This window comes from Simochromis diagramma, unplaced genomic scaffold (genome assembly GCF_900408965.1).
Source record: "Simochromis diagramma unplaced genomic scaffold, fSimDia1.1 OVJJ01000657.1, whole genome shotgun sequence".
In the NCBI taxonomy this organism is placed as follows: domain Eukaryota; kingdom Metazoa; phylum Chordata; class Actinopteri; order Cichliformes; family Cichlidae; genus Simochromis; species Simochromis diagramma.
The window spans coordinates 38,798-55,228 of record NW_024387147.1 but is presented as its reverse complement, the minus strand read 5'-3'; the positions used below and the strand labels follow the sequence as shown (position 1 = coordinate 55,228).

The window sequence follows — 16,431 nt, the reverse complement described above, 5'->3', positions numbered from 1 at the left end:
TGCTTCATGAGTGCTTCACATTATTTCTGATTTAGATTGCATCATTTGCTCTTTATTTACTTTGGATTTTGAATGTTGGAAATCCCAAGGCTAATCAGGATTTTTTTTTTTTATGAAAAATGAAAAATCACTGTGTTATCCACATGTTTCCTGTGTCCTGCCTGTGAGTCTGCAATATAAATTTAGTGTACCAGATTTTTTTAACTTTGGGGTTTTCTGTAGGAAGGAGTCTAGGAAGAGAAGTGCAGACTTCCTTCCCCTGGCCACTCTTCTATGGGCTCACTGTTGTTGTACAGGGACTGAATACGCTGTGACAACAGGCAGGGTACCCCAAGCGATGTGATCAAATGCATTCTCTAAATCCATCAAGCAAATGTAAATTGGTTGGGTAAATTGCCCCTGACACCATATCACTGGAATCCACAAACCCCTCCACTGTGATAAAGTGGAGATTCACAGAGGGGAAATTTCTGAACTATTGAGGAAAATATTTAGGTCTTCTTTGCCACATACAATGACTTACACCAGGTTATTGGGGTAATCATTTACATACCGTGTACAGTGATGTTGACTGCATTGCTGAAGTCTCCTGATTCAGATTCACACCAGTACACTGCAGTATCTGACTTTGATGTGTTGATTTTGTATGTAGATCCAGTCATTCTGCTCCAGTTAGAAGAGTTCAGTTGGCCATTATCAGAAAACTTCCTCACTCTCCACTCAGTGAAGTTTCCCTCACAGGTCAGTGAGACAGAGTCAGAGGTGAAGTGTTGCACTCTGTCAGGACTCACTGTGAGAGACGCTGCTGAATGAACATCTGAAAACAACATGCAGCGAAGACACAAAGCTCAGAGATGTTAAATATTATTTGAATTTATCTGGTATATTTTTTTTACTATGTGCTAATAAGTTATAAGTTAACAAGATGTTCGTTTTGGTCAACCTAAAAATTGTACCCTGGATAAGAATGGCAGCATTGTTATGTGTACAAATAAATAAATCTCAAACAACACTATTCAAAACCTTGAGCCATGCCTCATTTCTTAATAGTTTGTAAGGAAAACGGGAAATGGAAACATGCAAACATAAATGAATGTATCATATATAAGACAAGGATTGTGTGTAGAAATAAAGTAAAACTTTGGTATTACCACCTTTATTTTTTAACATAACCTGAACTCTCGTAGGCAAAATGTCTTGTAATTTATTTAACTAGTCCTCCGGAATAGTACTTAAAGAAGTTAAAATGATGCCAAACAGACTACCAGTGTCGTAAAAGAATATCTGGATAGAAAAACACACAGCGGTCTCTGTTGGGAACCCTATCAAATTGTTTATTGTATGAAGAATAAGATGTGATGAAATGAAGGCATGGATAACGGTTTCCAGATCTTTAGATGACAAGATAGTTTTGAGTTTAGAAATGCTCCTGAGCTGGAAGAAACTGCCACAAACAACTGAATTTCTTTGTTTGTACAGCATCAAAAATGAAAACAAGATTTTTAACATGAGGATGTAGATTACCTGATCGTGGGCCCAAGTCATTTCTTGTGAGACTAACAGAGTCTTGGTTGCCAAAAATTCTAATGTCACTTTTGTCATGGTTTAATTTGAGAAAGTTCAAAGACAACCAGCAATTTATGTCACTAAGACAATCTCAAGCTTTCTGCAATGTGCTATCAATGCCTGGTTTTAAAGAGAGATGTGTATCATCTGCATTAGAGTGATAGGAAATTTGTGTTTCTGAAAATAGAGCCTAATGGGAGCATGTATAGGGAGAATAAAACAGGGCCCAGAATAGAGCCCTGAGGTATTCCACAAGCAAGTGTAGCAGGGCAAGAGTATTTCTTTCCCTGCATCACGGAGTATGCTCTGCTCTCTAAGGAAGAGGCAAACCATTTTAGAGCACAACCTTGAATGCCAATTCATGTCTTCAAACAGTTTAATAGGCTTGTGCGGTCAACCGTGTCAAATGCTGCACTCAGGTCTAGAAGAATTAAAACTGTACTTTTTCTAGAGTCACCAGCACATCATTGAACACCTTCAGTAGAGCAGACTCTGTGCTGTGGAAGGCTCAGAAACTAGACTGATATTTATCCAGAATACTATGTGTATCTAAGAATGAGGACAATTGATGGGGGGACAACTTGTCATGGTCCTGGGTCATTATGACCCAGCGTTCTCAGTTTTCTTGTGTTTTTGCATTATGTTTATTTGTTATTTTTGTCACGGCGCGTGAGATGAGCCGTGTGGAGGAGGAAATGAAGGATCCAAGTGCAGGCAGTCGTGAGGGTGTGAAGGTGGTTTATTAAACACAAAAAGAAAGGCAAACGGCAACAAGGAAAACTAAACTATACTGGGAAACAACTAAACTACAAGACACAAACCTGAATGAGAACGAGCGAAACACTAGGCGGACGACAGCAGGGAAACACACACATGACGCAGGGTGGAATACACAGACGGACCAGCAACTACAATGACGGAAGACATGACTTAAATACACCGAGAATCACAGGGAAATAACACACAGGTGGTGGACGCAGCTGGGAGTGATCAACAAGACGAGACAAAGGTAAAACTGAACACACTCACATGAGACGCAGACCTTCACAATAAAACAGGAACAAGAAACCATCACACAAAGGCGCAGACTCGACATAGAGAGACAGACAGAAAATGACACAACTGAAGAACGAATCCTAAACATAAACAGAAACATGAAACTCAAATAATAAACATCATAATCATCATCATCATAAACATTACCATAACACGACAAGAGAACAAGAACACAATCCCTGATGCAAACTTAAATCAAAACACAATAACCTCAAAATACTGGGTCCAACGGACCCAGAACCGTGACAATTTTAAGAATTTATTCTGTGGTGCACATTTCATGTTAAACAAGTTTGTGAATTTTCCATTAAGACTCATCATAAAAACTAAAATAATAAATATATTATCACTACTTGTTGTGTTAGATTTTGGACTGTTTGTTATTTATGGCCTGTATGTCTCATTAATCTGAGCTTAAATGCCTTAAATTCTAAAAAAAAACTGAATTTCTGGATGATTCTGAATGAAAGAAATAATCAGACGAAACATACTGTACTATTTATCACCGTCTACTTTGGGTTAAATACACCAAGGACATTTTTTGAAACCGTTTAAAATTTTTATACAGTCACATAAAGTAACATCTGTTATGTTTCCAGTCAAAAGTGACCGGTAATATTTCATTTGTGTACATCTGACCCTTGTCTGACTAGTTTCTGCAACCCAGAAACTGCTGGTAAATTCATTTCTGGATCTATACACATCACCCATATATGCTTTGGTTTCTTTCTGGGTTACCTCCTTCCAATTCTTTTTGTAAATCTGTTTCCCCTCCAAGTTGGTCATGTTTACCACTGGGTTTGATGGACCCAGTCCAGAATAGTTCAAAGCAGGATTTGATGTCATCAATACAGGACACAATAAATTTTGTTGGTGCTGTGGTCATCCTGATGACATTTTCAGCTGAAAACTAACTTAATTCTCAGGATTCTGATTCTGATTCTGAGGTGGGGATAAGTTCCCATTCTTTTACTTGAATCTGACAGCAAACTCTTCATCACTGGATTCCTCCTGATCAGTCATTTCTTGGTCTGGATTGCACAGATTATGTTCCCTGCCGTCTTCAGCTTCTGACACGTCCTTATCTAATCCATCCTCACTGTCAATTTCCTGGCCTCATTTGTCCTCACTAATGTGGTGATCAAAGAGCCTCACATAGGGTATATCAACCTGCCATGATGTTGCCAAACAGTGACCTTTGAGTAAGACCTCAAAAAGCATTATACATCAAAGCTACAAGAACAGTTCAGTGCTGTTGAAACAATGTTGCAGCTGTCTGTGAGAAATGCCAACACAGGAGTTGTTTCCATGGAAGAGAGGCTCTAGTGGATCGCAATTACCAAAGTGGCCACCAGAGAACCCAAGGTGCTTGTATGTGTGTGTATATATGCGCATGTATGCGTGTGTCTGTCCAACTTTTAAATCGGTGAATTTGACCAGAATGCAACATGAGAGTTAAAAATGACAAAAAAGTCTGACTGAAAAATGAGGAGTGGCTCATAACTTTTGCACATTGCTGTATATTAATTTTCTCTTTTTTGCTATCACTGTAATTGATGAAGGAAAGAGTTACAAAACAAGGAACAAGTAAATTCAGTCTGGCTTGATCATAGTCAGAAATGACATAACTTCAGCTCATTGGAATAAACAGAAACAAACTGACCTGCAGACCAGACAAACTTTGGTTGACTGTGATCGGTGTGATACTCTGGGTCTCCTCTTCCAGCTCTGCACACATATCCTGCTGTGTGTGTCTGTCCATGAATGATGTAGGAGTCCTGTGCAGTCCCACTGCCATCAGGTAGCAGCTCATAACTGGAGGATTTCTCTGATAGATCAGGAACAGCTTTATACCAGTAGAAGCTCCATCCTGCAGACGGATGTTCAACCTCACAGTTCAGAGTTACTGAGGCTCCAGGACTCAGCCATGATGGAGACACAGTGAGGACAGGACAGGGTTTATCTGCTTGAAAGACATTTCCCATCATGAAAACACATTACAGTGTGAATATGATATAGTTTATTTTTTCTTAGTCCATTTAACTATCACACTTTTGTAAGTTCATAAATTATTATTTTCCTGTGATCTGCATGATGCTTCTCTCAGACGTACTGATCATAACAACAGATTTACCAGAAAACACAAGACTTCTTATTAATGTAAAGTTCAGATGCCAGACCTCACAGGAGGAGATGCACATTAGCTGACAAATTGAAAATCTCGCAAATCACATAATCAATAAAACAAACTTAATCATCAGGTTTTTGCATCTCCACACACACACACGCACACACATACATTCTTTGCATTCTGATTTTCTTCCCATATAAATGAGCTCAGATTCTGCTTAGAGTAATATTTAGTATCAGACCAAATCGGTCGGTCAGTCCGTAATAAACTGGCTCTCTTTAGGGTGTATTATAATCTTAAGATGCAAGCCTCCTGCTTGAGCTGTCTGGAGGTGATTGGGGGTGCTGAGGATGGTAGTAATAACCAAAGTCACACAGGAACAATATTTTTGATGTTATTCTTCATCATTTATGTGTTTTGTGTTAAACACTTAAAGTCATAGTGAAACAGACAGTGTGTTTCTGTGTGTTTTATTTATTTTGTATGAGATGATAAGGCAGGATGACTTTTATTCTTTTTTTGAGCAAAATCATAATTGTTTTCATAGTTACAGGGAGTTTGAAATTACAAATGGCTAATTTATTTATTTCAATATTGTACTACGTGAGGGAGCAGCATATCAGCATTGCTCTCCGATACCCTCCGTATCCCTCCCTAAAACTCCTCTTAAAAACACAGCAACAAATATCAATACCTCACAAAATGGAACATGGGATGTGGGAGCACACAGAGGCCAGCAGGTGGATGAGAGAAAGGGGAGGCTAGAGGAGAGACCCGAGGCGGCCGCCGGTCCGAGTGTCAGGTGAACTGAACTTTAGTTCAGTTCTTACCTTGTGGGAGCACACGGGGAACACAGCTGACATGAATAATCATAACGAGACAGGGGAAGCTAGACTGAATAGAATGAACGTAAAAATATGGGACCTTCACAGTAAAACAAGAAACATGATGAGGGAGTGGAAGAGAGGCAGACAAGATGGAGCGAGGGAACATGAGGGAGAGTACAGACACGATGGGCTGGGGAAACATGAATAAACACGATGGAATAAAAGACGAGGGGCAACAAGGCACAAGAACTCACAATTAAATAAACACTGACACACAGTGGGAGACCGACTATGGAATGTAGCAATTGTCAGCCACTTCCTCTACATGGATGACATCAAGCTGTATGCCAAGAGTGATTCATTGATCTAAACCAACAGGATATACAGCAACAACATTGGAATGCCATTCGGACTGGAGAAGTGTAGTTGGATGATAACAAAGAGAGGGAAGGTAGTCAGAACTGTGGGGATCGCATCAAAAGCTACAAGCACCTGGGAATCCCACAGGCAAAACAGAACCATGAAGAGGCATCTAGGAAAGTTGCAACCACCAAGTACCTGCAGTGCGTCAGGCAAGTCCTGTGGAATCAGCTGAACGATAAGAACAAAATCCGGGCTGTCATCATCTAAGCCCTGCCTGTGATCAGGTAACCTGCCAGGATAATAAGCTGGCCAAAGGCCCCTGCACGGTATGTACCACTGGCAGATAGAAGAAGCGGCTGACTTCCAGAAATCCTACCAGTGGCTGGACAAAGCCGGAATGAAAGACAGCACGGAAGCACTAACCATAGCAGTACAAGAACAAGCTCTGGGCACAAGAGCCATAGAGGCTGGGCTCTATCACACCAGGCAAGACTGCAGGTGCAGGCTGTGTAAAAATGCCCCAGAGACAATCCAGCACATAACAGCACGGTGCAAGATGGTAGCAGGCGGGGCATACATGGAACGCCATAACCAAGTGGCCGGCATAGTGTACAGGAACATCTGTGCAGAGTATGGCCTGGAAGTCCCGAGGTCAAAATTGCAGACGACCACTAGGGTGGTTGAGAATGACTGAGCTAAGATCTTCCAAATACAGAGGAAAAAATAGTGAACCAACCGGACACAGTAGTGATAGAGAAGCAGAGGTAGATGGCCACAGTGTATTGATACCGAAAGGCAACAGGAAGAAGGAACACGAGAAGCTGGAGAAATACAAAGGGCTCAGAGAAGAGCTGGAGAAGATGTGGAGGGTGAAGGTAACAGTGGTCCCAGAGGTATTCGGACCATTCGGTGCACTGACCCCCAAGCTAGGCGATTGGCTCCAGCAGATCCCGGGAACAACATCAGAGATCTCTGTCCAGAAGAGTGCAGTCCTGGGAACAGCTAAGATACTGCGCAGGACCCTCAAGCTCCCAGGCCTCTGGTAGAGGACCCGAGCTTGAAGGATGGACCGCCCACAGGGGCGAGGTTTTTTTTTTTTTTTTAACACATTTTAGCTCTTTGGAAAAAAGTAAATAAATTGCAGTGGTTTTAAAATGCTTGTTTCACATAAGAAATATGTTCAAAATTCATACAAAATAAACCCTGTAGACCATTTGCAGACGTCATCAAGTCACTATTTCTCTTTCTAGGATGCCTGATAATCCAATAATCCAATAATCCATCTGAACAAAGACAACATTAAATCACTTCTTGTAGCTCTATCAGTAACCAAAACAAATAATCAAAGAGAAGCATAAATACTGCAATCTAAAAATAATCAATAATGCCTACCTTTTTTTTTTTTTTTTGCAGAACTAGTGTAATCTCAATAGTCTCCTGTTACAGCTGTCTGGAGGTAGTGAAGTTTGTGGTAATAACAACCATAACATTATTTTAGCTTCCCTTACTCAATTTTCCTCCATCTGCAGCTCTCAATATTCTCACTGAAGCTCCAAATATTATTCTTCATCTTTACGTTTTTGTTTTCATCTCTTCTGCTGATCCAGTTCAGGGTCACAAGATATTGGACCCTATGCCAGACAGTGGTGCAGTACCCTGTGGGAGGAACTTGGAGAACCCGGAGACAATCCATGCAGAAGCAGGGAGAGCATTCAAACTCCACATAAAAGATGTCGTCCAGATGCTGAATTTGAAACCAGTGCTAACCACTGAGCCACCATGCAGCTTGTATTTGTCATGGTGAATTAAACAGTGACTTTTTTTCTGTACTGTAAGAGATGGCAGTATTTGCATGAGATGCTAGGCCAAGATGACCTTGTTTTTTTAATAGAAATTGTAGATTTGTGGTTATTTGTTGAAGGAGTTGAAAAATAATAAATTTCCGATCCTGTTTATTTCTGTCATTATGGTCCTCAGGTGATGGAGCAGCAGGTCAGCATTGGCGTCTCTATACCAGCTGAAAGTTCATGACACAAAGTGGTGACAAACTGTCTACAATGAGGCTACTATCAGCTGCAGCTCTTTGTCTGACTAACAATGTAACATGCTTTGTAGACCATTGAATTCATCCTGTTCTGACCATTATGACATTTGTCAAATGGAGATCACACAACAAACATGACTTACTTGATGCTGACAATGTGAAGGCTTCACTCCACTCTGTTGAAGAATATGAGTCATCTCTGCGTCGACTCTTACACATGTAGTCTCCACTGCTGGACTCAGAAACTCTGAATGTCACATCATTATTGTGTGTCCACTGTGTGGGTGTGCTGGGTCCTCTCCATTCATACTCCCACTCAGTGGTTTCACCTCCTTCCTGCACCTCACATGTCAGAGTGATCGTCTCACCTCTGAATATCTGAGGCCAGTTGGGTTGTTGTTTTACAACAACTTTATTGGAAACTGTTTACACATATTAAGAGTTGAGATACAAATAGAAACATGAAATCAACACAGAAAACTCAACATTGTATGTTTGATAATCATGAGTGAATGTATATTTCAAACTAAATGACTGAACTCACAGGTTATCTCAATGGTGACATCATCACTTCTATCAGTGTAGTAAGCTGGGTTTCCTCTTGTTCCTCTGCAGCGGTAGATTCCTCCTTCAGATACTCTGATATCTCTGTTTTGTTGATCTCTGATTTGACCTTCAGAGGTTGTTTGGGTTCGTCTGAACCACTCATATTTCCATCCATCAGAGCTCTGCACAGAGCAGGTCAGTGTCACACTGCCCCCTACTGGTATGATTGTTGTTCCTGCTGTCAGTGTGGCCCTGGGTTTATCTGCTGTTATGAAAGAGGAAGAAAAATTAATATGTGTTTTTCATTATAACAACATAAGAACATTAAAAAAAAAAACACAGTTTATATTTACATTAATATTTGCTGATCTCTAAATAACCGTAGTCTAAATGTTTTTCCATTCTATGGCCCTGAATGTAAACTAATGCTGATTAGTTGGTTTAGATAACAGAAACATCATCACTTTAAACTTCATGAAGCTTTTCATGTTTCTTCTTTTCCTTTAGAAATGTAGTTAAATTTAATTTCATCCACGATTGACTCTGTTGTTAAAACTCAATTTGTTAATTTTGTTAATGACAACTTGTGAGTATTGACGCACTGACTTTACACTGGTCCTGGTTAAAGTTCAAGTTTCAATGACAAATTTAATTAAATGTTGTTCAGTTGAGTATTTGAACAGGGATCATACATTTATGCTGTCGGTCACTGAAGACTTACCTAATACAGTTATAGAGACAGTATTACTGTTCTTTATATGATGTGAGCTCACCAAGCTACCAGAGCACTGATATTCACCACTGTCACGTGTAGATATAATTTCAAATCTGTAGTCTTTGTGTGTGTTGTAGGGCACAAATTCTCGACCGTCCTTCTTGATTTGGTAATACCAGTCAGTGTCTTCTCCTTCTTTCATGTCACATTTGAATGTAACAAACTCTCCAATGAAAAAACTGAACCAGCTGGGTTCAATAGTTAACACAGCATCTAGAATCCAACACAACCACAAAGTTAACAATCTGAAACACTTCAGGTACTATTGAAGGCACAACCTTTGTTTATATTCACAAAATTATAAAGATAGTGATAGATATATAAATAAATAAATAAAAAGAAAAAATGTAAAGTGCTTAAGACTGAAACAGTAGTATGTAAACAGAAGTAAGATAAATGAAAAAGAAAAACAAAAAAAGTGAAACGTGTTTTGTCACCTTGAGCGTGTCCAGTGCAGAGAAGCGTGCAGAGCACTAAAATAAAGACAGAAACTTCAGACATTATCAAAGTAGCGACACTCAAATATGTCTCTGTAGGTTGTCAATCATCATAAAACAGGAAACAGAGTGGAAAGCAGACATGACAACACAAGTTTGACAACATGAACCAGAAGACAGGAAACATGACAGACTAACACAGAAGACCTAAGTGAAACATAACTAAACTAAACGCAACCAAAGGCAACCAGGTACCTCCCCCTGGTTTATTATTACTAGTCTTATTGTTTGTGGATCTGTATTTCTAGCTTTAGTTGCTGTTTGTTTTGTGATTTCTAGTTCTTGGGTTTTGTTCCTGTGCCCCTCATGTTTAGTGTAGGTTCAGTTCTGTCTTCTTGTTTATTTCCCCAGTCAGTCGTGTCTCATGTCGCAGTTTGTCACTCCTGTCCCTGTGCTCTGTGTTCTCTCTGATCAGTGTCAACGCTGTGCCTCTGTGCCTGTCGTGTGTTTCCTGTTTTATTTTGATAGTCCCTGTCCTGTGTGCAGTGTGTCCAGTTTTGCTTCCCTTTTCTCGTTAAGTCTGGTTTGTCCTGGCTGTGTTTCCACCTGTTCCCCATCATCTTGTTGTCCTGCCTGTGTGTTTAAGTCCTGTCATTTGTCATGTCGCACCCTCATAATGCTGTGTGTTTCTTTCCTCCCTGTTCCAAGTCTATTCCTAGTTTTCAGTTCCTCGTTTATTTTCTAGTGTTTGAGTTTCTAGTTTTGCTTTGTATTTGGATGAGAAGTTTTCCAGCGTTAAAGCTATCGTTTTGAGTTTACTCCTCTGTTTACGAGTCAAACATCCTGCCTGCCACACAGAAAACCATGACAACAGATCTTTCTTAGATAAACTAAAGCAGCTCCACATACAGACTCAGATTAGAATGAACCATCAAAAACATGTTGATAACAAAACATGAGAGTTCTCTGATCAGAAAACCTGAAATAGTGATGACTGATGCTCTGTTCTTCTTACTAAAACATGTTTATGGATCAGTATGAATCAAACAATAGGAGTCAGTGATGTACTCACAGAATAGGCCCAGCTCACAGAGCAAAGTGGCTCCCATCCTCACATCCAGCAGTGACACGTCTGAAAACTTCTACAACTTTCTGCAAAGAGAGAGAGTGAAGCAGCAGCACAGCAGATACCAAAGAGCTGTGAAGGAAACAAAGAGTTTGTATTACTTCTCTCAGCTTCCTTCCTTTTACACTGAAATAGCAACTTAACAAGATCTGACCACAGCATGGTGTGACATCTTTATACTCTCCTGCTGCTGCAGAAACATCAGGTACTTTCTTTATGAAAAGGCCTGTAATATAAAAACTAGACTGAAAAAAAACAGACATGCAGTAAGTTTTATTATACAAATATCAGCGTGACTGAGCAGCTAAAAAGGCAAAATAAGATCACAATATTATTACAACTTTTAAATGTGAAGTTTTTAGGTTATCTTACATGCCAAAAACACAACAAGAACACAGCTCTGGCTGCACCTTCACACACCACACACACCGAATACTGTTTGTCATAAACCATTAGAAGCATCAAATCACAGCATCGAAGCATCATCATACAGAAACATACATAAAAAGACACAAAATGCTAATGTTGCACTAAAGGCTGCTGCACAAAATCATTACATTGCTTCAAATATCCAATTAATACATTTCCATGAACAAATACAGTCATCTCTTCCAGGGTGTATCTCACCTCTCATCAGCTGGGATAGGCTCCAGCCCACCTGAGACACAGAACTTTATAAACAACCAAGAAAACAGATTCATACAACATTAAGGTTTTCTTAACTGACAAAGCTGAGCTTGACTCATTTAAAGTATTTCATTACACTAATGCAAAACAGAAATAGTGTCCCTAACCAGAAGTGGGCATGAGGCAAGAGGAAGTCCTGCCCTCTCTCTCAGATTAAACGTGCTGCTGTTTTCATGGTGATGTAAGCTGTGTCAGTGACCACACAGTGGGCTGGTTCCTGGGAAATGTGAGTAATGTTTTGTTTTTTGTTTTTTTAAACTGAAATGTAAAATAAAACACTGTCTGACTCTTTTATAAACTATTTCCACTGAGAACTATAGAACTATAGAGCAAAGCTGCAAACAGAGCCACCGTATGAATGCAATATTTGTGTTTCTTGCTTGGTTTCCTGATGCACATATATTTCATATATACACATATGTGTGTGCGAGTGTGTGCGAGTGTGTGCGTGTGTGAGTGTGTGAGTGTGTATGCTTGTGTTTGGGGGTGCGTTTGTGTGACCTCCTGCTTACCAAAAGGGTCATAAAGGCAGGAAGTTCACTAAGCAAGAAAACAGAACCCTCACATAGATGTCCTTATAATAAAACGCTACAGCCTCCCCCACCAACAAACTGGTTGGAGAGGTGGTCAGAGACAAAGGAATGTCTTTGATCATGCTGCTTGAACTAAGACTTACAAATTTAAGTAACACAATGACAACATTTAACAATTTGACTCCAACATTAATAATTCCTTTCTTGAACTGTCTACTACAGGTTTGTGACTGAGCTTCTTGGAGGTGAGACATGTGTCTCATGTTCAGGTGCTTTCTGACACCTGCATCACACCATGGAGGTCTGCAATGATGACTCAAACTACATGGTGAAATTTAAGGCTACGTCCACACTAGCCCGGATAGATTTGAAAACGGTGTTTTCATCTGAAAACGCTCCGCGTCCACACTATTGTTTTCAGTCGTTTTCACAGAGTTGTGCGTCCACATTGAATCGGCCGAAAATGCTTACGCTCCAGTCCTGCCCTGGTGTGAAACGCAAGACGATTCGACCTGCCTCAGTTCTGTCTGCCGTTTATTTACTCTCTGGCTCTTTGAAACGTTGCGGCAAAATATCGTGGAAAAGCACCAAGTTTTTAAATGGACGAACAATGAGGTGGAGTTGTTGCTGCGAGTAACACAAAAGCACAAAGTTGCAAAAGAGAGTGAGAATTAAAGAATTTGAAGAAAAGCTATCTGAAGCATGTACAGACTGATATTTTTTTTAATAGGGCTGTAAAAATTGAGAGCATGCTTATGTGTATATGGGGGTGGGAATACACGTTTGTGTCTGTGAGTGCCTGTACGTCTGTGTCTATATGTCAGGTTGGGTCTTAGACTCCACCTCTCTGGGAACATCTCAGTATGTATGGAGTCCTATGTCCCCTCACCACACTCCCTGCCGGTGGCTGATGCCCTCAGACGTGGGTGCGTTGGTGGTTCTTGGTGTCTGGGGCTGGGCACTCATGTATGTACCGGCTCACTCCTGGTGGCCGCTTGGTGGGACCTGGCGCCTGTGGTTCAGCTGGGCCTCTTCTCTGGCGTGGGGCACCCTCAGGCCTCTGGGCCTGGGGCTCGGTCCTCTCTGGCACAGTCGGCTGCCAGCAGAGCCCGCGGGCACGTCACTGCAACCCCCTCTGACCTGTGCTCCATGGCTGCTGGGTGACCCCTCGTATGGGGCTCTCCTCAGCCCTTCCCAGGAGGGTGGCACGGTTGTCCCTTTGGTGGTCCTCCTTGGGTCCTCGTACTCTGGGCCCTCTGGATGTCTGGGGCCTGGATCTCCTCCATACCTGCTTCATGCCCTGGGGGACGGGGCTATGGCTCCCCACATCGTTGCATGGAGAAACCTTTTGAATACAAGTGTGCTGATCCACACAGTTGTGCACACAGTTGTGCACACAGGTGTACATACGGGTGTTCACAGACACAAAATACATCTTTCTTGGCTGCTGCCTCAAAGCACATTGTGTGCTGTCAGTCTTGCGTGCTGCACAATAACATGTAATATTAAGTATCTACTGTTATCTACTGTTAGCTAGTTTATTGTGATGGTGTTGTATTTATTATGTTGCTCTTTTTTGTTTGTTTTCTCTTCTGGTTTTTTTTCCACGCTTTAAGGATTTAAAGTGTCTTGCAAGGGGAGAGCAAAAAGAGGTTTGGCCCAGCCTTGAGGCCCTGCTGCAGGAACAGTGTAAAGATGCCACCACAAAGGAGCCAACAAAGACAAAGAGCCTCCTCCTCTCTTCATTGTCTTTAGACTCTGATTCAGATAAGCAAGCACTGTGTAACAGGGCCCTGAGCTTCTACAGAGCAGAATCCACCATCAGCGAGACAGACTGCCACTGCATGCTGGTCAGTCACCATTTTGAAAATGTACTCAAAGTAAATAGAACTTTATTTTTAAGTCTGCCCAGGTTTGGCCAGGGATATTATTTGTGTTTCTCTGTTTTGAATCGAAATGCACTTTAAATGTTTGTTTTTTTTCCCCATAAATTAAAAGAGCTTGAGTTTACAATATTCATGTCCATGTCCATTATTTGATTCTGTCGCCCACTAAAACCATTTCCAATAAAAAGACATTTTATTGGCTTTGGGGAAAATTTTCCTGTGCAATGAAATGTGATTAATCGAGATTAACTAATTACAAAGCCTCTAATTAATTAGATTAATTTTTTAATTGAGTCCCATCCCTAGTTATTACATTAAGTAGTATTGTTTATGTATGACAGTGTCTAAGGCAGGACAAACAGGAGCAAAAAAAAAAAAGAGGGGAAGACGTAATAAAAGGACAGATTACGAATAGAAAGAATATAATGTATGTAATACATTACATACATTACATTATTAAATAATTCAATAATGTATCACCAACCTTGCCTTACACTATCATGTGTACTATACTGGCTACTCAGTAGGGATCTCAAAACTGCAATGAAGGTGCAGACAGTAAGGGACACCACCATTGGGGTTTAAATTCCTGGGACTCTCCATTTTTTTGATTTTAGAACTGAAGAAGCGTCTCTTCAAGAAACTCCGTAGACACTCAAATATCTCGTAAACAAAACACCTGGGGTTTTACCAGTGTACTATGATTGGTTCCATTTATATTAAGATCTTAAATACATCACATTATATCTGATGTAGAAACAAATCTTTCTTAGATAAACTAAACCAGCTCCACACACTGACTCAGATTAGAGTGAACCATCAAAAAACATATTAATAACAAAACATGAGAGTCCTCTGATCACATGACCTGAAATGGTACAAATGACTGATGCTCTGTTCTTCTTACTAAAACATGTTTATGGATCAGTATGAATCAAACAATAGGAGTCAGTGATGTACTCACAGAATAGGCCCAGCTCACAGAGCAAAGTGGCTCCCATCCTCACATCCAGCAGTGACACGTCTGAAAACTTCTACAACTTTCTGTAAAGAGAGAGAGTGAAGCAGCAGCACAGCAGATACCAAAGAGCTGTGAAGGAAACAAAGAGTTTTCTGCTTCTTTCCTTTTACACAGAAATAACAACTTCTGACCTCAGCAAGGTGGGGTTTCTTGGAAAATCTACCAAATAGTTACATAAAAACTGGAAGAACACACGTTTGTAGTAGAATCCTAGGATTCAAATGAACAAAAAAAGGGAAATAAAGATCCCTATAAAGATTGTTTGTTTCCATCATGATTGCTGCCACATATAAAACACCAGGACAGGAACACATAATGTACCACACACAACCATAAATTCTTATGGTTGTTGTACAACCTACAAAAACTTATGTAGGTTACATCATAGGCTTTACGAAGATTCACCAGAGAAATCTAAATCAGCCATTATTCACAGTGTCTACCATAAGGCAAAGTAAATGCACACATACCATATAAAGACTGAATGCACTGTATGCTGACATGTGAAATTCACTTTGTCATAAACCATTACTAGCATCACATCACGTCTCATCTTTGCCTGCTAGCTTTGTTTGGTAGAAGCTTTATCACCAAAAAATAATTACCCTCACAAGCGTTTGCTGTTGGGTCATTGAGGTAACTCTACATTTGAAGTCTAAAAAAATACATATATTAGATGGGTTCAAACTGACATAGAGGTATAACTGCAGAGATAAAAAATATTAGCAAGCAAGACAACATACTTTTATTTCCCTCCTGTCATCGATGTGATCAACCAGTAGGCCACCTCTGCTACCTCGCAGTCATAAACTGCTGGTGCACTCTAATCACCAGCACACAAAACCATTACCAAACACAGAAGCTGTTTGTAATCCTGCACTTTTTAATGCAAGAGTTAAAACTATAACTAAAAATACTTCCCTTTTAATTTTAAGCTGAGCTTCATTGATGTAAAGTCTCCCACAAACATGAACTCTTTTATAGTTCAGTTGTGGTTTTTCATAAATTCATCCACAGGAAATGAGTTAGCTGAAGCAAAACAGAAATTGAGTCCTTAACCAGAAGTGAACACGAGGTGAATTCCTGCCCACTCTCTCAGCTTATCTCTGTGCCCATAAAAGTAGCTGTAACTGTTGTAATCCTTAAGATTTTTTGATTTGTTTTGTTTTGTTTTTTAGCACTTAGTAACCACTGGGCCACCAGTTCAAAAGGTTCAAAGGGAAATGCTGCTGAAATTTAAAAAAAAAATGAACAGGAAGCTGTTCAAACTACAGGACACAATTATTTAGTTATAAAGCACACTGAAGCACAGTGAGCTACAAATACAGAACACTTTTATTGAAATCCAAAACCCATTTGATTAAAATACCATGTGTCTCTTCTATAAACTGTTTGCACTGAGAACAATTGGAATAAATTCAGATTTTACAGCC

General features: G+C 40.2%; 2 protein-coding genes across 4 annotated transcripts; both read right to left on the bottom strand.

Moving 5' to 3' along the window:
- Positions 1–530: 530 nt before the first annotated feature.
- On the bottom strand, positions 531–4,607 carry LOC120743576 (obscurin-like). Its single transcript, XM_040047238.1, has 2 exons — positions 4,286–4,607; positions 531–817 (listed from the first exon to the last, which is right to left on the bottom strand). The coding sequence occupies exons 1-2, from the start codon at positions 4,605–4,607 to the stop codon at positions 546–548; spliced, it is 594 nt and encodes a 197-aa protein (XP_039903172.1). The 3' UTR covers positions 531–545.
- Positions 4,608–7,874: 3,267 nt separating this feature from the next.
- LOC120743570 (Fc receptor-like protein 5) lies at positions 7,875–10,947 on the bottom strand. Of its 3 annotated transcripts, XM_040047233.1 has the most exons (6): positions 10,818–10,947; positions 9,746–9,781; positions 9,255–9,521; positions 8,532–8,798; positions 8,131–8,409; positions 7,875–7,960 (listed from the first exon to the last, which is right to left on the bottom strand). In XM_040047233.1, the coding sequence occupies exons 1-6, from the start codon at positions 10,852–10,854 to the stop codon at positions 7,917–7,919; spliced, it is 930 nt and encodes a 309-aa protein (XP_039903167.1). In that variant the 5' UTR covers positions 10,855–10,947; the 3' UTR covers positions 7,875–7,916. The 3 variants fall into 3 exon arrangements, with proteins under 3 accessions (XP_039903167.1, XP_039903164.1, XP_039903166.1); XM_040047230.1 differs by having other exon boundaries at positions 7,881–8,409; XM_040047232.1 differs by having other exon boundaries at positions 7,881–8,409; positions 8,532–8,795.
- Positions 10,948–16,431: the final 5,484 nt, after the last annotated feature.